At 43.5% G+C, this 16,940-nt stretch overlaps 1 protein-coding gene across 3 annotated transcripts in view; it reads left to right on the forward strand.

Moving 5' to 3' along the window:
* GRB10 (growth factor receptor bound protein 10) overlaps positions 1-16,940 on the forward strand; it is a 255,794-nt gene that overhangs the window by 226,599 nt on the left and 12,255 nt on the right. For all 3 annotated transcript variants that reach the window (XM_019520726.1, XM_019520718.1, XM_019520734.1), the window contains 6 exons: positions 1,348-1,485; positions 2,173-2,283; positions 5,398-5,496; positions 14,151-14,228; positions 15,166-15,282; positions 16,117-16,183. In XM_019520726.1, coding sequence (XP_019376271.1) covers positions 1,348-1,485; positions 2,173-2,283; positions 5,398-5,496; positions 14,151-14,228; positions 15,166-15,282; positions 16,117-16,183 — 610 coding nt within the window. The remainder of the gene's footprint in view (positions 1-1,347; positions 1,486-2,172; positions 2,284-5,397; positions 5,497-14,150; positions 14,229-15,165; positions 15,283-16,116; positions 16,184-16,940) is intronic.

A 16,940-nucleotide genomic window follows, 5' to 3' on the forward strand; every position in this document is an offset into this window, starting at 1 on the left:
GGCTTCCATCACCCCTCTGGGTAACCTCTCCCCATGCTTTATTACACTCACTGGTGAATTTTTGGGTGGTTTTTTTTGTTTTTAAATTGCCTTTTGAAATTGGCCCATGCCTAATGGCACTGAAGACTGATAAGAGAAGAGAAACAAATGTTTTATTAATGTTTAGTATGCGTATATACAGTACTTTGAAACTGTGCTGAAAGTGTATATTTTATTCATTTAAAAAAACTTAAAAGGAGTAAATTCAGAGGTAGTATGTGCAGAGTTCGTGTTGGGCATGCTCAGATAAACACATCCTCTGAAGTGCTCTGTATATTGGCAACATTGTTATTTGGCAAATGTGTATGTATATATAATATAAAGGCTTTTCCAGAATACAGAAACTACTTTGAAAGCCAAAGGGTCATCAGTGCAGATCTTAATGGAATGGCTCCATCTAACTATGTAGTGGCTCTGTCAAATCTATCCAGTATTATGATACTGATATTTTTTTTAAATGAGACACCAAAAAGTCCTGAGCACCCTCCATCTCCCCCTTAAATCTCTGATTTATTTGTGGTCCATGACATGTAATAAAGAGGAGAATCTGTGCTTCTCTTAATTGTATCTTGCACTGAGGAAGAGGATGACGTAAAAAAATGTCCAAGCAGGAGCCTTTCCATTTGTAGTGGAAGATTAAACTATCTGAACACTTAATTGGGCTTAAATGCAAATCAGCCCTTTTCTTCTGGTTCCCTTACTAATATATTTAAATAGGTTGGGCATACCATACCAACATAACTCTTCAAAATACTCCTGGATGTTGAATTCTGGTAGTCTGCAGGTAAAGAGCTTTGCTTGAATTTCCTGTACTCAGGTTACTGAGGATTAAAGATTTTGCTGCTGGTGTGCATTTCCTGTTGTGATAGAACCTGCATTAAGTATTGTGTGTGAATTGGGCATGGGCATGCCATAAATAGGCTGTTTTATTAAGTAAATTTTAGATCACAAAGTTCTGGCTTTCAGATTCTAGCCAGTGTTTCCAAGAAGTGTACCAACAAGTTTTTATAGAGTTAATAAACTGCCTGTGAATATGTAATGGAAATGCTGACCTTAAATGTCTCTTGGGCTCTATGAGTGTGAGAAGAGCAGATGTGTGGAAGAATGGTTAGCCTTTTAGAGACCTGGATGGGATACTAGAAACACATTAGTGCGCTGAGTGTACAGCACCAGAAATGCATCTGGCACGTGGAAAATAAGTCAGTGAAGGTGACTGAATGGTTCTTACAGCTGGCATAGCACTACTGTTAGTTGTATTCATGGTACATAATCATAGAACTCAGTATTCTTGATTTTCACTTCCAACAGAATTTTTTAAACTCCAGTAGCTGCCCTGAAATTCAAGGTTTCTTGCACGTCAAAGAGCTAGGTCGGAAATCATGGAAGAAATTATATGTGTGTTTGAGGAGGTCGGGACTCTATTGCTCTACGAAAGGAACTTCAAAGGTAAGAAGTGGGGGCTTCAATTTTAGTACACTCTTGCCATGTAAAGTAAAAAGCCTAATAACTATAGATTTAAGATTAAAATTCTCCATTCACTTGTATGAAGAATACAAAAGAAGTTGAACTAATTCTGGCCAGGTAGCAAACAAGGGACATTAGCAATCCAGAGCACTGTGACTCATCCAATCTATATTTATCTAGTATTATCTTTTATATGTAAACTTAAGTAGCCAATTTTTAAAATGTTTTATCCCTCATCACCACATGTATAGAGTAAACATTTGGTTCATCAACTTATGAGATTTTTTTAGGAGTTAGGTAATGTCTTAAGTATCGCTAACCTTGACTTTTCCAAACTTATCAGAAACAATGCAGGTATGTTGTGGTCAACAGTACTCTTGAGCATGATTTGATATGCCTGAATGTGAATCTTTGCATAAACCTCTGGCAAGAAGATATTTATAAAGTGAGTTCCGTTTTTCAGGGCACATCCCGGAGCAGTGCTGGCCTTAAACTCCTAGTTAGTCTGAGCAGATCTGGTCAATTATATGGTAAAAAATACATCCTGAATGCTCGGACCAAATCAAACTAAATTTGCATACTCTGTCCTCTAATGAATGTTGTTCATTAGAGATTGTAGGGTTTGGATTGAAATGTTTTGGTGATTTTAATCTTACAATATGTTTACAGGAGCCAAGACATTTGCAGTTGTTAGCTGACTTAGAAGACAGCAATATTTTCTCGTTGATAGCAGGCAAGAAATTGTATAATGCTCCAGCAGACTATGGATTTTGCATAAAGGTAATTATTCCTAATAATTTGATCCCAAGATGAAAATGAAGTCACTAACTCTCTTATTTTAACAGAGTAAACATTTACATGAACTCAAGTAGTCTGGGTGAGTTCAAAATTATTTATAATAGTGTTGAGAAGATGGGGAGTGGTTCAGCACAATCTGAACCAGAGGAATGCAGCTTTCACTGCCCCGGGCCCCAGCTTGTGAATTACTACCACAATGATCATGTCAGAATGATCCTAGGAAGCTAAGTTCACTTCAGTGTCTAAGTCAGTGTAATTTTCAGACGACCTGACAAAAACCACCATATTTTTTCCATACTGGATCCTCTGCTGTAGCTGGCTTGGGATCTTAACATTGTTATTCTGTGGTTCAGAAGCTGTGATGTGAAAATGATGCTAGAGAGCCCCTTGAGCTTTAGAGCAGCAGGCCTGGTACATGGTGGGTTACACATTGACCTTTGTTCCAGACATTAACAAGCAACCTCTTTTATTTTTATTTGTGTGTGTGTGTATGTTAATTTTTGTGAAAGGAATACTCATCAGGATGGTGAGGAGTGACATAGCATAACAGCAAATGCCAAATTCTGAACAGATTTATAATTGTATTAACATGACAAACAGCTTGTTTGCCCATATTTTAAAATGGAAGTTACTCTGAGAAATGGAAAACAATATATGCAGATGTTTGTTTTCTTAAACTGGGCCCAATCTGTGCACAGCTTTTTGTGCTGTGCCAATTGTGCATACTCTTGGGGACACAGTTGCTATATCTGTAGTTAAATTACCACAACATCTCCCATGGACACAAGTTACACTGGTGTATAAAAATGTCTATGCTGGTATAACTATACTTTTATCTTCAAAGAGGAATGTTATACCCACATAAGCCACTTTTTACAACTTTTCCACAGAAGCAGTTGTACTGCTGGAAAGTTAACTAAAAATGTATGGCTTTCCTATGTAGACTTGCCTCAGTGTGCATTGATCTTGCTGTTTGGGTAATGTTTTCAGAAGCTCCTAAATCCAGTCATCTAAATCACTTCTATAGCACACTACTGTGTGCATTCACATGACAGGCTCTGGGAGCTGCTTTTATTGATGCTCTACAAGGGCTAAAGTGGACACTGAAGAACAGTTGACAGATATGAACTGTTCTCTTTGCTAGCAAGGATTCTGTAGCTGTTGCCAGGGATCCTTCAAAGGATGTATTTGGGGGGTGGGGCGAGCTCAGCCTAGAAAGCCATTTGTTCAGGCACTGAGAGGCAGAGCTCTATTCCCTCCAATAAGACAGAGAGGTAAATAAGACAATATGTATGCAGCCTGCCTTCCTTTACCTCCCCATGCCTTTACAGGGGGCTGTCATTCTTAGTGTTTTTTGCCTGTGGAGGTATAGGCAAGCTGTCTTTTGCAAGCAGTTCCAACACTAAAACTGCTGCCTTCGTGCCATCTCTAGAGGGGACAGCTGGAGCTGTTAGTGTGGATAATTACCAGGTAAAGGAAACCCTTAAAAACAGATTGGGCTTTAATTATCCACAATCATCTACATTTCAAGTGTAGGTGGTGAGAGCAACACTTGTAAATTAATTAATCACAACGTGGAGCAGCAAGAATGCAGAAAAGCCTCTAAACTGTAAGATAGTGGTTTTAGGGAAGATGTGTGGGGAAGGTCCAGGGCTAAGTTCAAGAGCTCCACATCCAGTTCTGCAGACTCCCTGGATGACTTTGGAGAAGCCACGTCATCTTCAATATAGTTAGGAACAAATAAAACAACCTTCTGCCTCAAGGATGGGGAGGCTTAATGTACTGTTGTTCTGTGTTATATGTTGCTAGAGCATGGCGAAGCTGTCTTTTACAGTACTCCAAAATGTGTCAACACTGAGAATGTTCATAATTCTACAAAAATATAGCACTGTGGAGCTGGCTGGAGAGCAGCAATGGCTGCATACATGTTCATTTCTACCAGAAGAAATTTCTTCCAGTAGAAAAACAGCTTTAAAGCAGCTTCCAAACTGTACAGCTTCCACACTATACAGACATTCCTCTAACCCCAGGGCAAGTTCTTCAGCCAGGGGGCACTAGAGGGCTGGTCCCTGTGCCACCCCTGCACTTAAGGGAGCTCATTACCTGATAGTCTTCCATCTCATCTGGGAAGGGTAAAGAATGTCAAATGTCAGTTGGCAACTGCTAACAAGCAGGAACTGCCAGAGACATCCAGGGGGGATTCCCACCCTGGGAAAATGCTCCCTCCCCCTGTTCCACCAATCACCAGTTTAAGGAGGGGAGGTGAGGGCATTGTCTCATGGTGGGAATTGGTCAAGGTCACCTCAGAGGTGTGCTGAGCAGCCAGGAGGTGCTAGCAAGCTGCTTTTTAACTTCCCACTGGGAGCCTATCAGGGAGCATAATCACCATGAACGATGCATGCCTCTGGAGGCTGGTGGGGCATGGTGACCACCTGCAGGCAGCGGAGTCAGTGGTGAGGGCATGGTAGTAGTGAGCGGGGACTGCCCACAGGCAGCCACAGTGATGTCGGCAGCGAGGGTGGGCTGAGCAGGGAGCACCCGCAGGCAGCCACAGTGGTGTCGGCAGTGAGGGTGGGGGTGGGGGTGGCAGGTGGTGAGTAGGGACTGCCCGCAGCCACTGTTTGCAGTGTTGGTAATGGCGAGCAGGGACCACCTGCAGCCACCACCGGCTGCATCGACAGCAGGGAAGTTGACCGCCCACAGAAGCTGCTGGTGGCCTCAGTGGTGGCCAATCTCGGGGGGGGTGGGGACATGCCCACCTGTGCCCCCCCACATGTTGCCTATACTAATCACTGACAGGCTGCTCTCTTAGGCATGGCTGTCAGTGATCAGCAGCTCTTACCACTATTCTTGCGGTAGAGGTGGCAAGGGACAGAGCTGCCATAGCCACCATGGGAACACTCAGAAGAGCCCTTATTCCTGCTGTGGCTGCAGCTGGGTGAGGGAGGGAAAGTGGAGGAGCATTGTGGGATGCTGGGGTTGAATCTGTTGTTTTGATAGACATCCAGTGCTTTTATATTGCCTGTGCTTCACTTTACTAAGAAGTCCATTTCAAATGCTGTTGTTCTGATACTAAAAATACTTGACGTTTTGTAGCCCAACAGAGTGAGAAGTGAACCTAAGGAGCTGAGATTGCTGTGTGCAGAAGATGAGCAGAGCAGGACATGTTGGATGACAGCGTTTAGACTCCTCAAGGTACCCACTTTCTCATGATCCGCGTTGGCCTTGCCCTTCAATTTCACATGAGGTTTTAGCTCTGCCTTACTACGTTTGGGTAGCACTGTGATGAAGCATTCTTTGCCTCCTCATGCATGCTACCAAAACTGCAAGCAGTGTTAACTACCCAAGTGTAGCATTGCAAGCAGACTAATTAATTCTGCTGGTATATAATTCAGTTAACCTTCCTGCCCATAAACCTGCCCTTAGGTGGTCATGCTGCTTTCACTTTGGAAGCTAATACACACAAAACAGGGTGGTATGCTTCAGGGCACTATTGCTGTCCATAGCGAGCAAGCAGCAGATGTTGATAATCTAGTGTTTTCTACAGCATTGTACACAGAATACAAGTAGATATTTTCAATTACTGTTGGTTACTTTATTCATTCCCAAGCTCCTTTAAAACTTGTGTACCTTGAGTTCAACTGCATTCTATAGTAGGAACTTCCATTTCAGAGGTAAACTATCAGGCAGACTATTATAAGCCTGAGTGTAATCAGAGACTGCATTGTTCTCAGTGCACATATGAACAAAGTATAAGCCCAGTAAGGCAACACGTGAAGTATAAGTTTAACTCAAAAAGCAGCACAGTTGTTTGTTTTGAACATAATATGTCAGCACAATCTGTTTATTCAGCGGCTGTCTGCTATAGTTTTTGTTTTGAATTCCCTTAGGCAGATACGTGTGTTTAAACCTATGGCATTTTCTTGTAGTGTTGTTGTTCTTTACTTCAAAAAATAAATAAAAATCTGGTAACTAGCTGGGTCATGATGGTACATAGCAAAAAGCTGGGGGAGAGATTTTAAACTGGTAGAAGCATGTGTACAATATTGTAGTATACTTTGGAGGGAACTTGTACTGGGGGCTTCTCAAGTGGAAGTTCTGATGGATGCAGGTGTATTTTGGTGTCTAATATGAAAGAATTCTCTGTGCTGGTCTAGCAGGGAAGCAAAGACTGCTTTCTTGTCTGTCTGATTTGAAAGTTTTCCAAACCTCCTTAGAGCCTCCACTGTCTGAAAAGGAGTCTTGGCTGTATTATCCATGGAATGCCTTCCTTTCCTATTTGTGCCATTGCTCTCGCCCTATATGCTAAAACCACACGTTGACTATTTCCCACAACAGAGGAAGGACATGAAAGACATCAAGTCCATCCAGATGGCATGTTTGTAATATCTTTCTATTAGGTTTAAATTTTCTGAAGCCAGCAAGTGGCTTTTTGGACAGCCAGTGTTGTTAACTTGGGAACCCACCACCTGAAATTTTGGCCTTTTTCAGTACCCTCTGAGAATGCATTCCCGTGTTTCTAGTTACTGTGTTTAGTGACTCCTATTTGCACATTCACCAAGATGGGGGAACTCTGTTCTGAGGATAGACAATGTCCTGTACACCTAAGATTGAACAGGAAGTTCGGGATCAACTCTAGTAGTTGTGGGAATGCATAAATCTAGAGTGGAAATCCCATCATCATAGCTAAATTAGCATTATAACTTTGTAGTCAGTTCCTATCAAGGAGAGATGCCCTCCACCTCTCCCCCCGTGAGAAATGGAGGGAATTTACCAAAATGTATGTCAGTGAGATGTTTTCTGTGGGATATTTGCCTTATTGTTCAAACTTTTATTCCCCAGACTTGCTCACTTTCAAAAGTTTGACTCCCTAGTTTTTAGTCCTAGCTATTCTAGGCCTATGCGTACAAAACTGCAGCTTTTTTGAGTATTGCCTGTCCTGCAGTAGCATTAAGCTCTCATCTTCCAAATCAAAGCATATATGACTGCTTGCCAACTTATCTAACTTACTAATCTTTAAGAACAATTCTCTGTAAACCCCAGTACAGAAAATCGTTTTTCTGTTTAAATGGATATAATACAAGGTGTACTAGACATAATACAAGTACAGTCCACAATGCAAGAAAAAAAAAAGCATCTTAGTTATAAAACGCATATGTGAGTTATGTAGAATTAGCATTTATTATCTGCCATCATAATTCTGCCCCCAGTTCCTGAAGTGGACTCTGATCAGCTAAATGACAATGTTACATAGTGTTAGATTTCACTGAAATACTGAAACTTGAAGTTCTACAGGTGCTATCTGTTTTCTTGTTTAAATTGCTTGCTAAGAAGTAAATGCTTTCTAAATAGCGGATGCACTTCTAAATAGAGGTTCTCAACTTTGTTCCATTATTGCTACGCATATGGAGCTGTTCGTCTAAGCAGTCTGCCCAGAGAGAGAGAGTATATCGTAGAGGTGCAGGACAGTGTTTTTCTGTAACAAGGCCCTAAGTGGCCAGGTTTGGTCGTTTAAGTGTCAGTGACACAACTTACACTCAGGTCGGCCTCATAGCCATGTGTATATGGATAACTACGTAAGCACACGGGCTGGATTTGTGTGGCAGCCACCCAGGGGACGTATGCAGGCCCTTCTGGCCATGTAGCAGCCTTAGACAACTGAAAATACAATTGATCAAAACTAATTATTATTTAACTAGACCAGGGGAGGGACCTCATATGTTTTGCCCCTAAATAGCTGAGTAGCTAATGTACTCTCCTGACAAGTGAAAGGAACAGAGTTTTAATCCCCGCTCACCCAGAGAGGGTTTTAACCTATATGTCTTTGACTTCCCAACATAGCACCCAAACACCACACCCAGGTCGGTCACTATCTGGTCCTTTCTCCAGCACCTCTTTTGAAACTGCCTCCCCTCCAGGCAGCCGCAAAAGGGAACACACGTAGACATGTACAGTCAGAAGCAAGGGAGCAAGCCAAAGAGTCTGTGGCTCAGTGCGATGACCGCTGCCAAAAACGGCAGGAGCCCTGGGTTCTAACCTGGTGCCTAATTTCCAGCGGGACAAAAACTTACGCACACACAGCACCTTCCATTCCTTTTTTCCAACATCTATGTGAATGTCTCAGCTTCCAAAGGAGCACAAGCAGAGACCTTGGATAATGGCTGACCTGGGATGTTATAGTTAGATTGCTGTGCTGTGAAGTCAGAAAGACCCCAGTTAAAACCCAAGTTAAACCCCCCTTTGGGTGACGGGGAACCAAGGTCCTCTGGCCTCCCAAGTGAGTGCCCTAGCCACATAGCCATCAGGGGAAAAGCCAACCAGGCTTGTTGTTTCGCATCTTGTTGCCAGTGCATATGTTTGTTCCCAGTCTGTGCATGCACATAGCTGTCCACGCACACAGGGCTGCATATCCATCCTGTACACATATGGTATTTTCACCACTTAGCCAGGGTCTTCTAGAAAACCCTTCTGGAAAAGTACCAAAAAGCTCTAGGATGATAACAAGAGCATCAAAGAACAATGAGGGAAAGCCTGGACAAATACCAGCCTGCCACAGAAATGTATCATTAGCAAACCTACAATCCCCCAGCCAGGATTTGGCCTACTGAGGAAGATTTGGTCTTCCCTGAATCTCATCCAGACACTTCATGAAAAATGTGGACACCTACTCCATAAATGGAGAATCAAAGAGAGTCCAGGTTGTGATTGTGGTGTGATTTTTTTCAGATATTGCAACACATTGTGAACAATTGCCCAATTGATCATTTAATGGCAATCTAAAATCAATCCATGCAGCTAGTCTTAAGCAGTCAAATGGTTATTAAGTTTGGATATTAATCTTTGAATGTTGTATGAATCTTGTAATCTTAAAATGTCATATAAAGGATAGAGACCACTTAGTCAAAATTGCCATATCATCAGAAACAGTACACAGCCAGGAAAGAAGGGAACGTCACCCCTGAGGTACTGTTTCATGGTTAGGTGTAAACATGCATTCCAGTTGTTTTATAGGAATTGGCTTTCCCATATTCTGTACAGCAACAAAATATATATTACAAAGATTCCCATGCACTACATCGCATAAAATTAAGTCTCTTCTGTACTGTGTGTTCATGTTTAAAAAAAAATTTAAAAAAAGACTGCAGAGCACTCCAGTCTGGATGCTGCTAAACAGGTGGTGCCTTGACCTTAACTGCACACCCTCCTTTCTATTTGCTATGTGAAGTGGCACTTCATGATCAGGCTCTGTGCTTTGTTTGCAAAATGATATACCATTTATAACTGGACCTTTCAGAAAGCAGTTTGCATAACTTGTAGCAATTTTATCATGTCAACTGCTGTCTACAGTCATACCTGAATGCATATGCAGTGTTGTCATGATCGTTGTTTAACATCATTGTACTTCAATGTCTTTCAAAGGAGAGATAGCAGTGCAGTAGATCTATACTTCTTGTTGAATTAACATGTATCATAGAAACATAGAAAAATAGGGTTGGAAGGGAGCTCAGGAGGTCGTCTAGTCCAACCCCCTGCTCAAAGCAGGACCATCCCCAACTAGATCATTCCAGCCAGGGCTTTGTCAAGCCGGGCCTTAAAAACCTCCAAGAATGGAGATTTTACCACCTTTCTAGGTAACTTGTTCCACTGCTTCACCACCCTCCTAGTGACAGAGTTTTTCCTAGTATCCAACCTAAACCTCCCTTGCTGCAACTTGAGACCATTGGTCCTTGTTCTATCATCTGTCACCGCTGAGAATAGTCTAGCTCCATCCTCTGTGGAACCACCTTTCAGGGAGTAAAGGGCTGTTATCAAATCTCCTCTCTGTCTTCTCTTCTGCAAACTAAATTAACGCAGTTTCCTCGGACTTTCCTCCAGAAAGCCTTGCTAAAGTCCAGGTATATTATGTCTGTTGCTTTCCCTGCATCCACAGAGCCAGTCATCTCATCATAGAAGGCAATTAGGTTGTTCAGGCATGATTTGCCCCTGGTGAATCCATGCTGACTGTATATTAGCCCTTTTACAATCATCCAGGACCTCCCCCTACCACCACAAGTTTTCAAAAATAATGGCTAGTGGCTCTGCAGTCACATCAGCCAACTCCTTCAGCACCCTAGGATGCATTGCATCTAGCCTCACAGATTTGTATAGTTCCAGTTTTTCTAAATAGTCCCTAACCTGTTCTTTTACCACTGAGGACTGCTCACCTTCTCCCCAAACTTTACTGCCCAGTACAGTAGTCTGGGAGCTGACCTTGCCTGTGACAACTAGGGTAAAAAAGGCGGTGAGTACTTCAGCCTTTTCCTCATCATCTGTCACTAGATTGCCTCCCCTCTTCAGTAAGGGACCCACACTTTCCTTGACCTTCCTCTTGTTGCTAACATACTTGTAGAAACCCTTTTTGTTGCCCTTCACATCCCTTGCTAGAGGCAACTCCAGTTGCACTTTCACCTTCCTGATCACGTCCCTGAACGCCTGAGCAATATTCTTATACTCCTCCCAAGTTGTTTGTCCAAGCTTCCACTTCTTGTAAGTTTCCTTTTTGTGTTTGAGCTCCCCAACGAGTCCTTTGCTAAGCCAAGCTGGTTGCTTGCCACATTTGCTATTCTTCCTGCATATTGGGATGGCTTGTTCCTGTGCCCTCAGTAAGGTTTCTTTAAAATACAACCAGCTCTCCTGGACTCCTTTCCCCCCCAGACTGGCCTCCTAAGGGATTCTGCCCATCAGTTCCCTGAGGGAGTTGAAGTCTGCTTTTCTGCAGTCCAGGCTCCACACTCTGCTGCTCTCCTTTCTTCTTTTTGTCAGGATCCTAAACTCAGTCATCTTGTGGTCACTGCTGCTGAACTTGCCATCCACTACTACATCCCCCACCAGTTCTTCCCTGCTTGTGAACACTAGCTCAAGAAGAGCATGGCCCCTAGTTGATCTCTCCAACACTTGCACCAGGAAGCTGTCTCCAATCCTGTCCAAAAACTTCCTGGATTACCAGAACACCACTGTATTGCCCTCCCAGCAGATGTCAGGGTGATTTGAAGTCCCCCATGAGAACCAGGGCCTGTGATCTGGACACTTTGGCTAGTTATCTGAAGAGCATCTCATCTACCTCATCCTCCTGGTCTGGTGGTCTATACAAGACACCCACCATGACGTTACCCTTGTTACTCTCCCCTCTAAACTTAACTCAGACTTTCAAGTAGCCAATCTCCAGTTTCATACTGGAACTCTGAGCAGTTATTCAGCTCTTTCACATACATTGCAATTCCTCCTTCTCTTCTTCCTTGCCTGTCCTTCCTCAACAATTTGTATCCATGCATGACAGCGCCCCAGTCACGTGAACTATCCCACCACATCTCTGGTATTCCGATCACCACATATTTCCTTGACTGTGCGAGGTCATCCAGTTCTTCCTGCTTTGTTTCCAAGGCCCCATGCATTTGTCTATACACACCTGAGGTGGCTACCCAATTGCCCTACTTTCTCAGGAAGAATGAGGCTTCCCCTGTTGCCCCCTCCTGCTTCTGCTTTTTCCAGGTCCCCCACTTCCCCATTTACGTCAGGGATTTGTTCTCTACCCTCCAGTGAGCCTCGTTTAAACCCCCCCTCACTAGGTTAGCAAGCATGTGCAAAGATGCCCTTCTCCCTCTTCGTCAGGTGGATCCCGCCTTTCCTAGTAATCCTTTTTCTTAGAACAACATCCCATGATTAAAGAAACTGAGTCCCTGCTGCAATTAACACTTAGAAGTTATGGATTTTAGGCCCCTAGCAGACATTACATTTAAGACACAGTTAGTTTGTTAATCTGTCTTGTAATACAACAATTATAATACAGATGTATAATATTTTTGTGCCTGGTTTCCATCATACCTTAAATTGAATGTATGGCAGGGATAGGAACACACTGGGGTCCTGGCTGGATCCAGGACCACACTGGGGCTTGAACCAGCCCCCATGCAGTCTCTGCCAGCTGAGATCAGCTGATTGCTGGCCAGACCTGGGACTGCACCAGATTCCAACTGACTCTGGTATGGTCCCTGCCAGCCAACAACCAACCAAGTAGCTGATCGTCAGCTAGATCAGGACTGCACCAAAACTCCAAACAGTTATGGTGCAATCCCGGCAATCTCATGATGCAGCTGATTGTTGCCAGCTCCCTCGGCTTGCACCGGGTCCAGTTCAAGCCCCACTGCAGTCCTGGAGACAGGTGGCAGTCAGCTGGCTGCTATGCACCCCAGCCCCAGCATCCCTTTGCACTGGCAAATAGGATGCTATTGGGAACTAATCCTTGATCCCAAAATCATGCGTCTCACCATACACATATGGCCTGGCAGGAAGTATGATTGTTGAGATTGAAGATAAGATCCCATTGAGCCTTTAAATTAATGTCTGTCAGTGGCCTTAGTTATGTTAGTGGTAATGTTAAGTTTAAAACTCAACTAGAAAGTTTGAAATGATACATCTTTACCCAAAAATGAACTCACTTTTTGAAACAAGTTTTTTAACAGATATCTCTAACATGTATTTTGGTGGGAGGTGATGGAAGAGCACTGCTGCCAACTGTTCTGTCTCTTGGCATTCTCAGAATTTCCCTTACAAGAGGCCAACTTCCACTTGAGCCTGACCTCACTTGTTCAGCATAAGGAAATGCAACACGCTCCTTAGGCACTGCCAAGCTCCATGTGCATGGTGCCAGTAGAACACTGGCAGGCTCTTCAGGGAACTTATTACAAAATCCTGTTGCATGTGCTTTTTAAAAATCTCTGCAAACTGGACAAATTATAGCTAGATTACTCAAAGACATGTAGGGCCTTCAGGTAGATCTTACCAAATTTCACCACTTATAATGGCCTACCAAACTAAAGCTATTTTAAGAAATGTCCATGAGTTGTCCCCTTCCCCTCAGAATGCGTGTGTGTGTTTTTTCCTGTGTTCAAATTAATGAACCAATTTCACTGACATGTTTAAAAACAATTTGCTTCCTGACTACTGAATCTGTCAACTTTCCACTCCAGAAGTTTTTTATGTAGCTGCAAATGTTTGGCACAAAATCAATGGTATTCACCTCTGCTATCTGTGTCAGTATATCCTCTGCCTAAAATTGCAGCAACGGTCTGCTCTGAGTAGGGAATCCAAGGGATAAGCAAAAACTCATGGTCTGGGTGGGCTGCTCTCAGTAATAAATAACACTTTACTTTGTGTTGGCGCATGACCATGACTATGTGGAGCTGATTCTGTGTATGCATATGTCTGGGTTGTATTTGTGCAAATGAAGATTTATATGCAGGGTGATCATATGTCACACTTTTTGCTGGAACAGTCCTGTTCTAAACACCTGTTCCAAGCGTATCAGCTTTATTCAAATAAACACTTTTGTCCCATCTGTAGAAAGCTCTTCTCTCCAGCCAGGGGAAGTGATAGAGGGCGGTGGATCCTCCAGCATTCCATAATACTCCACTCTGCCACCCTTCTCCCCAGTACACTTAGCTGAGACTGAGCTTGGAGATAGCTGAGCATGTTTCAGAATGCCAGAGGACCTTTGAAAAGGAAAGACTTGGGTAATCCTTCCCAACACATCAGCTTGTCCATTTTGAGAAATATGATTGCCTCATTTATATGGGAATGTAGCTAGTACATACAAGGAGGTGATACCCTTGTAATAAACTTAACATGCATAGTTTGGTGCCATCTCTGCCTCCTGCTGATTTCATTTAATCCAATTGCTCTGGGGCCATTTCTAATGCCAAAGAAGGTACCTTACAACACTTACTCCAAAGCAAATGCCATTTATCCTAGCTATAGTTTTCACTACAAGGATACATGGCTGAATATTCTTTTCCTCTCCTCTCCATCTCTAGTATGGAATGCTGCTGTATCAGAACTACAGAATCCCCCAGCAGAGAAAAGCTCTGATTCCACACTTCTCCACTCCAGTGGTAAGTCCCGAAGTTTACTTTCAAATACGTGATTATTTGACATCTTTCCCTCCATTACCTTTCTCATAGTTTACTTTATAAGTCTGCTTTTTAGAACCAGAACACTGAACTGCTCACAAGATCCATAAGCAGAAACTTAGATTGTTTTTGCCTTTCTGTAAGGTCATTGTGGCATAGGTTTCCCAGTTTCCAGACATGTTTAAATATATCTGCAGCTTCTCACAATGCTTTTCAATCTGTTAAACAACTTGGGTTACTCCTATTCTGAACTGCAGTTGCGCAAGAGGAACAAGGAAAGAAAGAAAGAAAAGGAAAAATACCAAAAAAAAACCCCATTAGTGCCTCTTCAGTCTCCCCCCCTGCTTCCAAGATGCCTGTTTTGTAATTGATTTTTTGTACGCACCTCTCTTCACTGTAAAACTGAATTCCTCATTAGTCATAATAGCTTTGAAAGAGAGACGAGTGACTTTACCTTCATGGCTTTGTCCAATGACAAAATTACAATGCTTCATATTTTTTGACTCTGTGTACTTCTTGGGCAGTTGTTGATGGTGTGTAGTGCCACACAGCCCATTACTGCTGTGGTCATAAATCAGAATCTTCACTCTAAATTGAAAAAAGGTAGCTGAAGGTTCATGGCCATAGCTAACTGTGAATGGAATTGCTAGACCTTCTGAGGAAGCACTTGCACAAAAGGATAAGAGAATCAGGCATTTGAAGAGGGGTATGGCTTTGATCTTACTCTCAGTTATATTGGATCCTCATTACAAATATTCGATGTTCAAAGAATCAGGAATTACAGTAGGGCACTGTTAAATGTGAAAACATCCTCTTGAAACTGGGACAGGAGTTGGATGGCAGGTGCTCTCAAACTGCATCTTTTTTCCCCCTTCTGTCCTTCCCTGCATTTTGAAACAAGTGAAAATTCTTTTTTCAGAGAAGCGTATCCGAAAACTCGCTAGTAGCAATGGATTTTTCGGGACAAATAGGAAGAGTTATTGAAAATCCTGCAGAAGCACAGTGTGCCGCCTTAGAAGAAGGACATGCTTGGAGGGTAACTGCTTTGTCGTCTTTGTTTTCCACTTGAACACACAGTGCACTATGAAGTTAGTACAGCGGGTGGTTGCAATCTAGCTTAGCTCCAACTTGAAACATTCAAGCTGCAAGCATGCAGAGTTAAAAGAGTCAGTTTCAATCTTTAGCAAACCTGTCTCATTCACACCAACCTTCTGTCACTGCTTCTCTGTCCCTCACTAGTGTCCAGAGGAAGGTTGAGGGGGAGAGCAGACTCACCAGAACTTTACTGCCAGTTTGCAAAACCACTCTCTGAGGAGGAATATGTCAGATTTTATGCTTCCCCCCATGGAAGAGGCTGGGGCTCTGACTAATGGCTTGCTCCCAGTAAGTTTAATTGCAGAATATACAAGAGTCAGGACCTCTTGAAATGAAAACCAATGTAACTTGTTTGTAGTGTTGTGTGGACAGACACTTGCAGTACAGGTTTTCCCACAGTCTCGTCTGCTAGGGACCTGAAGTCATTACCTGAAGCACTAGGTGGTGCTTTCTGTCTGGGAGATGCACCCTGCTCTGCTGAGTGCATAGTGCTCTCTGACTGAGCAGAAGCAGACCAGATAGGTTTTTGTTTGCTTTTTTTCTGTCATTGGGCTTTCAGGCATTAAGAACTGGCTTTTATATTAAGCCACCAGAAACGTGCTATGGCTTATAGAATACCACCTCCCTCCCCAGATCTGCATCTCTTTTTTTTCTTTTCCTTGCATTAGATTTACCCTATCTCTATTTCTTATATATTGAATCTGTGTGCATGTGCTCTGATTCTGTAATGCCAAGGTTTCGTGCCATATTTAATGGTAACTCATTTCTTCTGTAGAAACGCAGCACAAGAATGAACATCTTAGGTAGCCAAAGTCCACTCCATCCTTCCACACTGAGCACAGGTAAATTATGTTATGTAGTAATGAGATGGTGTAGGGGGGAAGAGAGGCGGGTGTTGCAAGGGGTTAAATGAAATAATGTTCTGCATTCTCAGTTTTTACCGATTTTTTTTTTTTGGTAAAGTCATTTGGTTTTTACTGATTTATACCTGTTTTTCAGTTCAAATCCCTGTTAACCAGCATGAGTGGGGAATGACCCATTCCCCACTCATGTTGGTTAACAGGAATTTGAACTAAAAAAACAGGTGGTGCCAGTAAGCTAAAAGTGATGCTGTGCCAGTTACCTGAGAAACAGGTTTCCGGCCAGGGTTGAGGGAGTGGTGGTGGCAGCAGCCGCCTGTGGAGCAGGGGGGGTGAGGGGGTGGTGGTGGTCAGGGAGAGTGGCTGGAGCTGCTGCCTGTGGGTGCGGGGCTCCTGGCTCTGGCTCCAGGCGGGGTGGGACGGGCCACGGAAATCACCCCCAGGGCATGCAGGTCCCACGTGCACTCCAGCGCCTCTGGCTGCAGCCCTGCCCTGGGAGCTGTGAGCCCCAAGCCCTGCTGGGGGGGTGCAGGCGGGAGAGCCCGGCTTTGCTCCCAGTGGCAGGGGGCTTCCCCTGGGTGCTCAGCATGGGTGGCATCAGCCTCTTCCCTGTGCTTGGGGCAGGTGGCCATCTGCTGTTGTCCGATGTGCAGATCTGGGGGCACCCGCCCCCCGGGAAGAGCCCAGAACAGCCTTCCAGCCCCTGGAGGGCCCGTAGTAACAAGGGCTGTGCCCTACA

This window comes from Gavialis gangeticus, unplaced genomic scaffold (genome assembly GCF_001723915.1).
Source record: "Gavialis gangeticus isolate Ggan-Ray unplaced genomic scaffold, GavGan_comp1, whole genome shotgun sequence".
In the NCBI taxonomy this organism is placed as follows: domain Eukaryota; kingdom Metazoa; phylum Chordata; order Crocodylia; family Gavialidae; genus Gavialis; species Gavialis gangeticus.